The sequence below is a fragment of the Chinchilla lanigera genome, unplaced genomic scaffold (assembly GCF_000276665.1).
Source record: "Chinchilla lanigera isolate Chin_1 unplaced genomic scaffold, ChiLan1.0 scaffold00036, whole genome shotgun sequence".
NCBI lineage: Eukaryota > Metazoa > Chordata > Mammalia > Rodentia > Chinchillidae > Chinchilla > Chinchilla lanigera.
The window spans coordinates 20,130,962-20,144,095 of record NW_004955437.1 but is presented as its reverse complement, the minus strand read 5'-3'; the positions used below and the strand labels follow the sequence as shown (position 1 = coordinate 20,144,095).

Genomic DNA, 13,134 nt, shown 5'->3' with positions numbered 1-13,134 from the left:
CTTTAAGTAAACCTCCAGAGAGACCTCATCCAAGTAGGTATGGATGAGTTAGAAGGGTTAGTTTGAATGGCTCCCACAGGTAGTCCCACCCAGAGGGCTGCTGGTCATTTTGACCTGAGACCTGGAATGGGCGGCAGGAGCAGGATTGGGAGACCCCAACAGCAAATGCTTCCTCCTCTTCCTCTTTTCCTTTCTTGGGACCCATTGACTCCCTGCCTTAGGACCACAGAGTGTGCCAGCGTTTTGAGCCAGGACTAACCATGGTGAGAAAGATGACCCTTCCTTAAGTAGATTTGCTCTATGAAGAAAAAATGGACACCTCAGTACACTTTCACACATGGACAGATGCCCCATAGGGGAATCTGAGAATGTCAAAGCCTCGGGACCAGAGCAGGGCTCAGGAGAGTAGCTTAGTCAGTCTCCTTGTATAGATGTGGCCTCAGGCCAGAGGGGAAGGCCACTCGGCAGTGTCAGTCCCTGGGAATGCAACCCCAGGGCTCCTGCCTTCAGAGGCTGCGTTTGCCCGGGATTCGCCCAGCTACATCTGCATGGAAGGGTCCTCTAGCATATCTGGACCATCCACATTTGCAGCCTGAAAGGCAAGTTACATCTTTGCCACGGGCCCAAAGAAGTTCTACTGTTAGGGGAAAAAGAAAAAAAGTGTGGGAAATTTTCCTGCCAGAGGAAGTCCAGACCCAGCCTGGCAGAGGCCTGGTCTCCCCCCAGGGGGCCCTTCTCAGGGATTTCGTTCTCCACTGTAAAGATAGGGACTTGGAGAGAGGTGTAGCAACACCAGGGAAGCAGGAAACCAACAGATGTGACTCCAAGCTTGGCTGCCTCCTGCTGGCCTGGTGACCGTTCATGTCCCTTGATACCCTCGTGCTCATGGGTAGGGTAGGTGGGATGGGATCCACACCTTGGCAGATGGGAGGTGAAGTGTTTAAAGTGCCCGGAGTGTGCAGAAGTGCCAGTTTCCCTTCTGTAGGTTGGAGAGAGTAAAATAGCCCTAGCTCATGAAGCTGTGATTCCCAAACTCTGTGCCAAGTCACCCCAGGGTATTGCGGGCTGTTTTAATCCTCCAGGGAAACGGCAATCCTAGAAGCTGTCTGCACCGCCCCGGGTGCCAGCTCAAGGCTGCTCAGTTTCAACACCACATTGCTCCACTTCCCCCTTTTCTGGGTGCCATATCTTAGCAAAGCTGGGTTTGGACACTCGAGGGTAGCCCAGGACAAATAACAAGGGTGGCAGTGCCCGCTGTGTACCCACAGTTTGAGAAGTTGTGCCGTGACCGACAGACGTACACATCCCCGTCAGTAAGGCATCGTGGCTATTTAGGAATGGAATGAGAACATTTTTTTACTTTATTTCGTGCTAAGTATTTTTCCAAATGGCTACTAAGTTCCAGGCTGTACATACTTATGGACCATTTGGATCCAACTCGTTAATGAATTCCTAATTGTGTCGGGACTATCTTTGAATTCCTGACATACCATAAAAAACAAGTATGGATCTACTAAAGGGACCAAAACATGCAGGCACCTCTGCAGATACTCGGAGAAGCTGGGATACATCTTCTAAGCAGGGCCTGACAGAGGACTCCAGAAATCTCTTTCATTCCCCTTCAGGCTAGGACCATAGGGGCTGGCTAGGGTCACCCCCAGGGGACACACCAAGGCCCCCTCAGCCCAGCTCAGGCCCAATACATGCCAAGCCAGGGCCAGCATTGAGGGCAGGGCTGGCTCAACTCTGCACTGGCTACACCCTGCTCCACGATGCCATTTTATTTAACTTGCAACTTGTACTGCACACCTACTGTGTGCCAGCTAGCAGAGGTGACCTTTGATTCCTTTTCCTGACCGTCTGGCATGTCTGCCCCAGAATGTCCAGGCATGGGAGCAAACACTGCATAATGAGCCATCGGGATCACCATACAGAGGCCTCCAAGGGGAACTGGGCCCACCTCCCCGAGCAGGCTAGGCATACAGGCTCAAGCTGATGGAGCAGCCAGTGGGGTGGGGCGGGGCGGGTGGGGCCACCGCACTAATGGGTGTCTAATGTCTGCACTCCTCCATCCTCCCAGTCTGGGCACTTTATAAATGAGCCGCATTAGGGTTATAAACAAAGTCGTAAACACAGCCCGCAGTGCGGCAGGGCAGGGGGTGGTGTGGAGAGAAGGTAGAGCAGCCTGTGTGACGTGTACCTGGAGGGAGGGCGCTCTGGTTCCTGGATGGGCTGCCCTAGCACGCGAGGAGCTGGTGAGGCTGGGAGTCTTGAGTCTGGCGCTTCGGCCCTGCTGTCCTCCCTCAGGACCGACAGGTATGAGAGGTGGGCAGGAGTGGCTGGTGCCCTGCTGCCCACCCGTCAGGGAGGCCTCTGCGGCCATCCCAGGGTGGGCACAGGGACCAGCTTCAGCGCTGCGGTCAGTTACTGTGTGTGTCAGTGTTCTCAGCCGCTGTCCACTCACCAGGTGGCCTTGGGCAAGTCACTGGCGCCCCTTGTGTGGTTTTTGATGTCCTCAGCTTTGAAATGAAAACTACAGTCCCAGTTTTTCGGGTCCTTTGATGAGAGAGGCCCTAAACTGTAGAGTCCTCGCCAGCATCAGGGTGCTGGTAGGTTTCTGTGCTATAGGAACACCCACAACATTACAGCAATCGGGTGAAGAGTCTTGGACCACCTCCCACATGCTGATGTCTGTTTCTTGGGTTCAACTTGGTTTGATCTGTCTCTTGCTAGCTGTGTGAGCTTGGGCAAGTGGTTTAACCTCTCCAAACCTCACTTTCCCCATGGGGAAATGGGGATTAGAAGAATATACCTTACAGGGCTGTTGGGGATAGCCAAAGGACCAAAGCCATAGCACCTGATGCTTAGTAATCACTCTTTTCATGCAGCACCTTGTACTTACTGTGTGCTAGGTCCCCTCCTGGGCATTCATGCGATCCTCACAGCAGCACAAGGTTCAGGTAGCCTGTCTGGGTCACGCAGAACATGCAGAAGAGCTGCTTCTCATCCCACCTGGCTGGCTTTCCCGTCCCTCTCTCTGTTGGTGGGCCTGTCTGTCTGTCTGTCTATCTGCATCTCACACATGCACTGCCCAGAGCCTGTAGCCAGTGATAATCATGCATCATCCCTGAAGTCACCCAGTCCTGGAAGGGTCGTGTGGTCCACAAAGAGAAACCACAGCCAGCCGAGGTGTGTTCTTTCTGCTCTTGGAAATCTGGTGTCCTTGACCCCTTGGCCTGGAGAGGGCTCGCTAGAGCCATGGATAGCCTCTTGGCTGGAGAGCAAATTCATGGTCCCCATGCAGGTCTCCTGGGCCCCCAGCCGCTTGCTAAGGGGGCACTTGACTGGTAAGACCAGAAGACATGCCCAACCCACAGCTTAGTTCTCTATTTCCTCTGGAGCAGTGGGTGGAGAAAGACAAGCCCCCCATGGCTCAACCTCAGCCCCCTCGGTGTCAGCATCTGGCACTGGAAGCCAGTTTTCCGAAGTGAATCGTAAGCCAATGGGCAGCCTGGCCTGGTTTCCTCCCACTCAGCACCAGCGGGGCCTGCCCCCTCCCTTCCTGTTTGCTGCACCTCCCGAGGAGCCGCTCTGTCCAGGGACACAGGCGTCCCCATGTGCCCCTCTGGGGGAGGAGGCTCCACATCCCCCGTGTGGATGCGACGTGGTGGGAGGAGGCTGTGGGCTGCTTTGTCATCTCAGACCAGGAACCCAGCGTGGGGTGGAGACCCCCAATCCTGCCCCAACGGGTGCTTTGGCTTCCTCAGGAAGAGACCTGTCAGGGAGGCCAGGCCACTGCCGCCACCCCAGCCCACTCCCTGTCCCAGGGCCCCAGCTGTCTCTTGTGTCGTCGGCCTGGCTGGCTGGGCTGCAAAGGGCAGTGGTGGCTTCAGGGCAGAGCTGGCCTGATTTGAGTGCCAGCTTCAGCCCTGTTTCCAGCCCGTCACATACTGTAGCATCACCACTGGAACTGGGAGTGAGGCAGAGCAGGAGCAGGGACACTGGGGAAGGCTGAGGGATGTCCTCGTCCTGAGACCTGGCCACCTTGCTGGCCTCCATGGCTTCTCCAGTTGTAAGGAGGTAGAATCACACAGCATTGCCAGGTATGGTGGTGCATGTTTGTAACCCCAGCACTTGGGAGGCTGAGGCAGGAGGATCCCTGCAAGTTCAAGTCCAGCCTGGACTATATAGTGAGACCCTGTCTCGAAAATAAATAAAACACAGAATCACATCAGTGGGACAAGTTCTAAAGCTCAGTCTCCTAAAAGCAGGACAAACTGAGGACTCCAGAGTGTAGATCTTGCCCACGTGGCCACAGAGCAGGGCCTCAGCAGGTCTGTCTCTGCAGCAGACACCATGGGGGTGAGGGCTGCCTGGGTCTCCCCACTGTGCCTCATGGGTGCTCTGCCCTCCGCAGGTGCTGATGCAGCCAGCGAGGTGCTCCCTGACTCCTTCCCCTCGGCGCCCGCGGAGCCGCTGCCGCACTTCCTGCAGGAGCCGCAGGACGCCTACATCGTGAAGAACCGGCCTGTGGAGCTGCACTGCCGCGCCTCCCCCGCCACGCAGATCTATTTCAAGTGCAATGGCGAGTGGGTGGGCCAGAGCGACCACGTCACGCAGGAGGGCCGGGACGAGGCTACCGGTGAGTCCTCCCGCACTGGGCACCCCGGCTCTGCTCTGGGGACTCCCTGGGTCCAAACTCCCCAAAGCACCTGCAGGTCTCAGCCTGGCCTTTGGTGACCACGGCCACCGCCTTCAGCAGCACTGCGCCCCTTGCTGAGCACTTGATCCCTTTGCCATTTTGTTTCTGACCCTCTGATCGGATCAGGGAGCAAGTTGATTCTTCAGCCCTCCCGTGGCTGCTAATCCCCACTTTAACCAAGAGGAACAGGCCTCTGTCCCACGCCCCACGCCCACGCCACCAAACTGGAGTTCATTATAGTCCTCATTTTTATAGATCTTTTCTGTTTGTGGGGAGTGATACTGTTTTCCATTCCCAGCCATACCTTTCCTCTAGCCAGGTGTGGTGGCGTATGACTCTAATCCCAGCACTTGGGGAAGATGAGGCAGGAGGATCATGAATTCAAGCCCAGTCTGACTGAGCAGTACCCTGTGACTGAGCAATACCCTGTCTCAAAGTATAAAATAAAAAATGGCTGGGGTATAGCTCAGTGCAAAGGTCCTGCACTGCAGAAAGAAGGAAAGAAAGGAGGGGTGGGTGGGTTGTTTTAGGCACCCCAAAGAGAGGTTAATATAGGCTGAGTACACTTCCTGACATGCCTGGGACCAGACGTGTTTCCGATTTCAGAGTGTTTTGGATCTGGGGTTTGCACAGACTTTACCAGTGGAGTATCCCTAGTCCAAAATCTCAAAAAGCTCCAAAAGCTTTGGAGTGTCATGTCAGCGCTCAGACAGTTCCGGTTTTCTGAGTGTTTCAGATTTTGGTTTTGAGATGTTAGACCCCATAATATTAAGTGGTCATCATTCAGGTGGTGCTGGGGTGCAGCCAGATCCCTAGGTGGGGCCCCTGGGCACAGCAGGAAGTGCATGGCCCTTCCTCCTGGGGTGTGCCCAGCCTCGTGGCCGGCTGTGGTCCTTTTCTTTCTCCTCCTTTTCAGCTCTTATTTGCCTCTCTTTTGCTTGCCACCCCTTCTCATCCCAGTGGCCCTTGTGTGTCCCTCTTTTTATGTTTGTCTTAAGTTGGGCATGATGGCACACATCTATCATCCAAGCAGGAGGATCGCCCCAAGTCTGAGGCCAGCCTGGGCTACACAGCTTGGAATACATAGCAAGACCCTATCTCAAAAATCAACAACAAAAAATCTTTATGTCTATCTCTTCTCTGTCTCTGTCTGTCTGTCTGTCTGTCTCCTATCTCATTCTCTCTCTTTTCTTCCTCTTTCAATTTCTCTTGCCACAAAAAGTCCAAATTTTAGATCCATTGAGACTGAAAACCACATCCCAGAATGTACTTAAAGCCACTGAACTGTGTACTTAAAAATGACTAAAATGGCAACTTGTATACATTTTTCCACAACTTTAAAATAATTTTAAAAATAGATTTGAAGTCCTGTTGTTGCCCAGAGTCTAAAAATAAGAAAAGGAAAACCAAGCTCCCCACCCAGATGCCGTCACTGCCTGGCTGTGTGGCTTTAGGGAGGTCACTCAGCCTCCCTGAGCCACAGGTTCCGGTGGGGATGGAGAAGCACAGAGCCTGCACGGTGGGGCCCAGCAGGCCCTCGATAAGCGCCCATTCCCACTCTCCCCTCTCCAAGCTTCCTGCGATCTCTGTCTGTCTTTCTCTCACAGCCAGTCCCTGCTTCCCATCCCATGTCCCCCAGATCAGATGTCAGCTCTGGGGTCCAGGCAAAGCAAGGGGACCATGGGCCTCCTAGACCACCATGTTTTGTGGCTGTAACAAGGGCCTGTGCTTGTTCAAGACAGTGTGGTTCCTGTTTCCACCCACAGACACCCTGGGTTTGCCAGGTGTAGGGATGGGGCACTGCTGTCCCCATTAGCTGCCCACATGCCAGGCTCTGCAGCCATGGATTCTACCGCCTTGGTGCCTAGCCCTGAACACAGTGTCAGGACAGGAGGGACAGCCACCCAGCCCCTTCTTCCATGTTCAGGAGGACATCCTGGTGCTGAGTCCTGGAGCTCCGTCCTCCTCCCGGCCTTTCCTGGTGGGTGGCCATGGGGAAGGGATCCAGCCCCCAGCCCGGGGCTTTCCTCTATCCCGCTGTCAAGCGCCACTGCTCTGTCTCAGGTGGAAACCCATGATAGGGACCCTCCCAGGGGCACAGCCTGCCTGGACTGTCCCTTCTCTTTGGTGCCAGATGGGAGATTAAACCCAGCACCTTCATACTGAACTACATCTGCGGCCCTATTTTATTTTGAGACAGCGTCTCACTAAGTTGCTGAGTATCCCAGGCTGGACTCAGACTTGCAGTCCTCCTGCCTCTGCCTCCCAAAGTGCTGGGGTTACAGGCATGCACCACCACGCCAGCTCAAGATCCACTTTCAAAATCACACCCCAGCAATCTGCTTCCTGCTGTTGGGCCCCACCCATTCAGTGAGGAACTCACCGTGGGTTTGCCAGGTGTAGGGATAGGGCACTGCTGCCTCCCACTGACGTGGGAGGCTGAGGCAGGAGGATTGCCATAGGTTTAGGCCAGTCTGAACGGTATGGTGAGACCTGTCTCAAAAGAACAACAGAAGAAAACAAAAACAGTGGTACTGAGGGCTGTCATGGGCCTGGTCACCTCAAATGGCGGTGCTGGCTACCTCCTGAGAGCTGGAGGGAGAGGCACAGGGAGAAGCTTCCTTCTGGAAGTGAGGCTGAGCCAGATGCTGAGTGTGGCTGGGAGTCCAGTGGGCACAGAGGGATGGAGGGAGCTCTGGGGGGGAGGGAGTGGGGGGGGGGGGGGCTGCAGGGTGACTGGGGGTGGAGCTGCAGGCCTGCAGGCCCAGGTCGGATCTGAATGCAAAGGATAAGATGTAACCAGGGGAGTGACGGGTGCGCTGTGTGCGTTCTGTGGAGCATGCAGTAGCTGCCAGATGGCAAATGGCTGGGGGCGTGGGGGACACCAGGACTTGGGCTGGCCAATGCTGTGTTCAGGTGAGCGGGCAGGGCGGTGTGGGCTGCAGTGGAGCACAGCTGGGAGGAGGGCCATCCCCCTTCCTGACAGTGCTCTCCTCCCCCAGGCCTGCGGGTGCGAGATGTGCAGATCCAGGTCTCCCGGCAGCAGGTGGAGGAGCTCTTTGGGCTGGAGGACTACTGGTGCCAGTGTGTGGCCTGGAGCTCTGCGGGCACCACCAAGAGTCGCCGGGCCTACGTCCGCATCGCCTGTATGTCTCCCTGACACCACCCCCAGCCCCACCCCCGCTTCCCTTGTCCATAGATGCCCCCCGAGGGGGAATTACACACTGCAGAGCCTTCCGCATCCCTGGCTAAAGACTCACCTCACACACTGGGCACACCGGTGCAGCTTAGATGGGTTCCCGTGTCACATTTCTAAAGGCCGTTTTCACCTATACGAGGAAGCTTGCAGCCTCCTCACACACTGGGCTACTGTGAGTGAAGGATCCCAGAATCAGAGGAACCTCTCCCCTAGCTACAGAACAGAATCTGCCCAGGTGAAAGCCAGAGGTCCCAGAACAGCGCCTTGGTGTGCACTGCCCCCTCATGGCCACAATGGGTGCTGCAGGTCTTCATTCTGCCCCCACCTGACTGTTCCTCCTGATACTCTTGCTTCTCCCAGACCTCCGCAAGAACTTTGACCAGGAGCCTCTGGGCAAGGAGGTGCCCCTGGACCACGAGCTCCTCCTGCAGTGCCGACCACCAGAGGGGGTGCCAGTGGCTGAGGTGAGCAGGATGTCGGGATGCCCTACAAAGTGGAAGCCAGCGGGCCTGGTACTCACCACCAGCCATGGTGCCACAGCCTCCCAGAGCCTCCCTAAAGCCACAGACCCAGAGAGTGAGGGCTCGGGACTGAGAAGGGTCGGCCACCTCTACAGGCTCAGCACAGGCCAGATCCCAGCAGGGCCCCAGGTCCTGCCACCAATACCGCCTGCCCCTGCCCGGAACCCAAGGCCCAGCAGGGATGTCCAAGGATCTCATCATGTGCGTGTGTGAGTGCACACTACCCCGTAGGCTGGTGGCTCCCGCCCCTGGCTACATGGCTTTTGGACCCCTCAGCCACGCCCCCTTCCTATCCACTCTCCATCCTTCCTCGTGTGGCTAGCATGGGCCCCTTTCCACTTATACACCTGCTCAGGAGCCCAGGAATTGGAGCCGGCTGTGGGCGACACATCAGCACACCCCAGAGGGCCAGAGCTGGGGAGAACAGGTTTCTCACACGGGGTCAGCTTTGTCTAACCCCAAAACCTCACTCTACAGCTCAGCTTTCCCTCAGCCTGGGGCGTCCTTTGGAATGGAGTGCAAACAAGTACCTGCTGTGGTCAGGCTACCACGTGGGATAGACCTGGGCACGCCAGTCCTCCTGGAAGCCTGGCAGAGTGGCTGATGTTGCTCTTGAGTGGCTGGAAAACAATGCTGGGGTTGCAGGGTGCTGCCCAGGGAGAGCAGCTAGTGAGTAGAGAGCTGGGATTTGACTCCAGGAGCCATGTTCCTAACCCCCAGCCTGGTTGGACAGGAGGATAGGGACTGGCAGCTACTGCATGCTCGGTACTTATCTGAGCCAACTGTGCATCCTCCCACAGCCCTGGGGGCAGATGCTTTTGGGTCCCCATTGTACAGCTGGTACATCGAGGGGGAGTGCCCCAAGGCGGCCCAGCTGGTAGGCTATGCTCAACCAGTGTGGCCTGTGGAGGTCCGGCCTAAGGTGCCCTTGACCTGATGTGGCAAGCCACCATTCTGTTCTTACTCAACTGTCCTCCCTTCTGCTCATCCCCAGCCACAGGGGAGGCGGGTCTGAGTCCTCACTGCCCCAACCCACTCCCACAGGTGGAGTGGCTCAAGAACGAGGACGTCATCGACCCCACCCAGGACACCAACTTCCTGCTCACCATCGACCACAACCTCATCATACGCCAGGCCCGCCTGTCGGACACGGCCAACTACACCTGCGTGGCCAAGAACATCGTGGCCAAGCGCCGGAGCACCACAGCCACTGTCATCGTCTACGGTGCAGTACTGGGGTGGGAGATGGGAGGGCCTGGGGCTACACATCTCCCCCACCCATGCTGCCCTGAGGGCCAGCAGGACCCCCAGAAGGGTGAGAAGTGAATTGACTGAGGTCATGCAGCAAAGTGTAGCCAATTCAGGCCCCCCCAGGTCCCCAGCCAGGACCACTGCCCCCTTCCTGGGGCTTGGCTGTCTCTGAAGGAGAAGACCCAGTGCTCGGAGGTCAGGTCCCCGTTACACAGGAGAGTCAAGCACTGCTGCCCAGGCCTGAGCGCTGCTCTCCACTGTTCCTTGACCCCGGGGTGGAAAGGGCGAAGCCACAGCTGTAGAGACTACAAAATGTTATAAAAAGGACCCCAGCCTGAGTCCCAGGTCCCCACCGTATCCTGGAGGGCACTGATAAATGCTGGCCCTCTAGGGAACTTTGTCACTGTGGGGGTCAGGGACAAGACAGTAACCTCCATGACCTTCCTGTGCAGACAGCGACAGCGCAGGGCTGCATGCTGGCGTCAAAATACCTGCAGCCAGGACAGGGACTCAGCAGAGGGCCATCAAGTGGAGGTGGGCTGGGGAGCCAGAGGGTCCCAGGGCTGGCCAAGCCACTGATGGCTGCTGTCCCTACAGTGAATGGCGGCTGGTCCAGCTGGACGGAGTGGTCACCCTGCTCTAACCGCTGTGGCCGTGGCTGGCAGAAGCGCACGCGGACCTGCACCAATCCCGCCCCACTCAATGGAGGTGCCTTCTGCGAGGGCCAGGCCTTCCAGAAGACCCCGTGCACCACCGTGTGTCCAGGTGAGGGCCACTGGCCAGGCACCATCCTGCCCACCCCAGCCCTGCCCCTAGCCATGCTACTTGTGTGACAGTGCTGAGGCAGGACAGTGTCTGCCCCCGGCACGGGCAGGGCAGGAGCTCACCCCAGGACCCACAGCTGGCAGCTCAGCTGGCCTAGGCACTCTGGCCTCTGACCCCTTGCTTTGCCCTGGCTGCTGGGAAAATGGAGGCAGAGGCTCTGAGCTGTGATCCTGGATGGACTCCTCCGCCTACCCCTCCAACCTGGGTTCCTCTGGCTCAGGTCCACACAGTGTCCTGTACAGAACTCTCAGCCATGGACCCTGGCCCTCCCTGTCTTCCTGTTCCTGTCTGTGAGGCCCCATCTCCGTGCACCTTGACTGGGCTCTCTCCTCTGGGATGTGCTGTGTCGGGGTGACGTTTTTCACCCTGGGCTTGTGTCTCTGCACTTCCGACAATGCACTGGGCTATGTCTGTGCCAGTGACCCGTGTCTCTTTGCCACCGGGCGCATCTGACTGCTGGCTGGCACAGGGCTGTGGGGCACGGTGTGGTTTCTCAGTACGGCGAGCAAGTGTCTCAGCTTCCTCTCCCTGCCCCAGCCGTGTGTGTCTGCGCTCGCGCACGTCGGCACACTGCTCTAACTGTGCACCATGCCAACAGTGGACGGGGCGTGGACGGAGTGGAGCAAGTGGTCGGCCTGCAGCACCGAGTGCACCCACTGGCGCAGCCGCGAGTGCATGGCGCCCCCGCCCCAGAACGGAGGCCGTGACTGCAGTGGGCCGTTGCTGGAGTCCAAGAACTGCACTGGCGGGCTGTGCATGCAGAGTGAGTCCCCAGGAGCGGGGGGCTCTGGGTAGCGGGCATCTGGATCCAGGTGAGGGACCCCCACTGCCACCCCGACAGCTCCAGGCTTCAGTGCCTGGCCTGCTGTGGGGCTGCCCTCAGGACCGCCAGCACCCCGTTCCTGTCATCTCATTTGCATCCTGTCCCCATTGCCTTCTCTGCCATCCTTTTCCTACCACCTGTGTCATTGTCTTTCCCTTTATTTCCCTTGACAGATAAGAGAACTCTAAGCGACCCCAAAAGTCACCGTAAGTCCCCTTTCATAACTGTCTCTCCTTCGGGTGCCCTGGTTCTCCTTGGCTGGCTTTTCCTGGGTGTGGGGAACAGGGCAGGAAGAATTGATGGTATCCCCTGTGCCAACCCCTGCACCTGACCCCCCAAGGATCTCCTCCCTCCACCATGGACAGACAGGCCTTTGGCCGACAGAAAGGACCTAGGACTTTCCCATGATCCTCCTGTTACAGGGTGGGAAAGTGTGTCTCAGAACAGACTCACCCAAGAATCCAGCCAGGAAGTGACAGAGCCAGGATTTGGACCCAAATATTTTTGTGGCCAAGGCTGGTGCTTTTACCCTATGCCCTCGGCCTTCCTTTCTGGGACAGAGACAGGCAGCACCATATCTGCACCCCCTGTGCCCTACATTGTACCCCAGCTGCTGAGCCCTGCTTCCTGAACCATCTGCAGGCCACTGTCCTGCGTCAGCTCCCAAGGGGGGGCCTTGTCCTCAGCCCCAGAGGGCCGCTGCCATTGCAGTAATATCAGAGCAATAAAGCCTCTTCGGCAGATTGGCCTGTGGTAATTAAACCACAATTTCCAAATAATTCTGGAATCATAAAATCAGCAATGATGCCCTCAGCCTAGCTCACTGGGGGACGAGGCTGGTGGCTGATTAGAGAGCATAAATCACCAGGCAAGTGGCCCCTAGTGTGAGCAAGGACATTAAGATGCAGAGCAAAGCTGGAAGAGTCATCTCCCTGCTGGGCCAGGAGCCTACAGAGAGGTGGAGCCCAGGCCTGAGGGGGCTTCTCTGAGGGGAGCCCGAGAATGAGGGGAATCGGCAGGTGCAAGAAGTACACAGACATTCAGAGCAGAGAGCCATGGCCGTGTGCTGGAGGGCTCAGGCTGACCCAAGGGCTTGGAGGACACCAGGCAGGAAAAGCAGGCCTCTCTCTCCGAGAGCCCCTCAGGGCTGGAGAGTATGGGTGGGTGCTTCCTGGAGCAGCCATCTTGGTAGCCACCATCTTGGCTCTGCCTGACTGAGCCGACCAGTGTGGTAGCTGGCAGCCATGTGTAGCTACTTAAACTCATATTTAACTTAATTTAAATTAAGTCAGTTTTAAAATTCAGCTCTTCAGTTGCACCAGCCACTTGTATCTAAAAGCTGCACATGGATTGCACAGACATAATAGTTTGGCCATTGTAGAAAGTTCCATTGACCTTGCCTCTTCGACCTTACCACCTTCCTGCTTGGCCATGAGTAATTATGTCCAGCTGCAGCCTGCTGTGGGGGAGGGTGGCCAACCCCATCCTTTTCGCTACCTGCTTACCGCCTCACCATCCCATTGCTTGCATCTCACGCCACCCCCCATCTCCACCACCATCCCTCGGACCACAGGATGGGAAAAGCTTAGAATGGTTACTCACAAAGATTTCGAGGAGCTGGGACCTCTGGTCCTATAAAAGTGCCTCCAGGCTGGGTATGAAATCCTATACTTTAAATCTCAGCTGCTGGAGGACAAATTGTGTGTGGCCTTGGGTCCCTGAGCAGGGAGCCATGAGTTCATTCATGGTGGGGACATGTTTATTCTTTTGCCTCCCTGCTACTCTAGGAGGGTGGGTAAGCAGCAGAGCGGGG

General features: G+C 56.8%; 1 protein-coding gene across 1 annotated transcript in view; it reads left to right on the top strand.

Annotated features, from left to right (window-relative positions):
• The window catches only part of Unc5b (unc-5 netrin receptor B), a gene marked incomplete at its 5' end in the record, with an annotated part of 78,882 nt that overhangs the window by 55,782 nt on the left and 9,966 nt on the right, over positions 1–13,134 (top strand). The window contains 7 exon segments of the mRNA XM_005390040.2: positions 4,418–4,642; positions 7,705–7,848; positions 8,262–8,365; positions 9,467–9,647; positions 10,271–10,438; positions 11,097–11,261; positions 11,495–11,527. Coding sequence (XP_005390097.1) covers positions 4,418–4,642; positions 7,705–7,848; positions 8,262–8,365; positions 9,467–9,647; positions 10,271–10,438; positions 11,097–11,261; positions 11,495–11,527 — 1,020 coding nt within the window.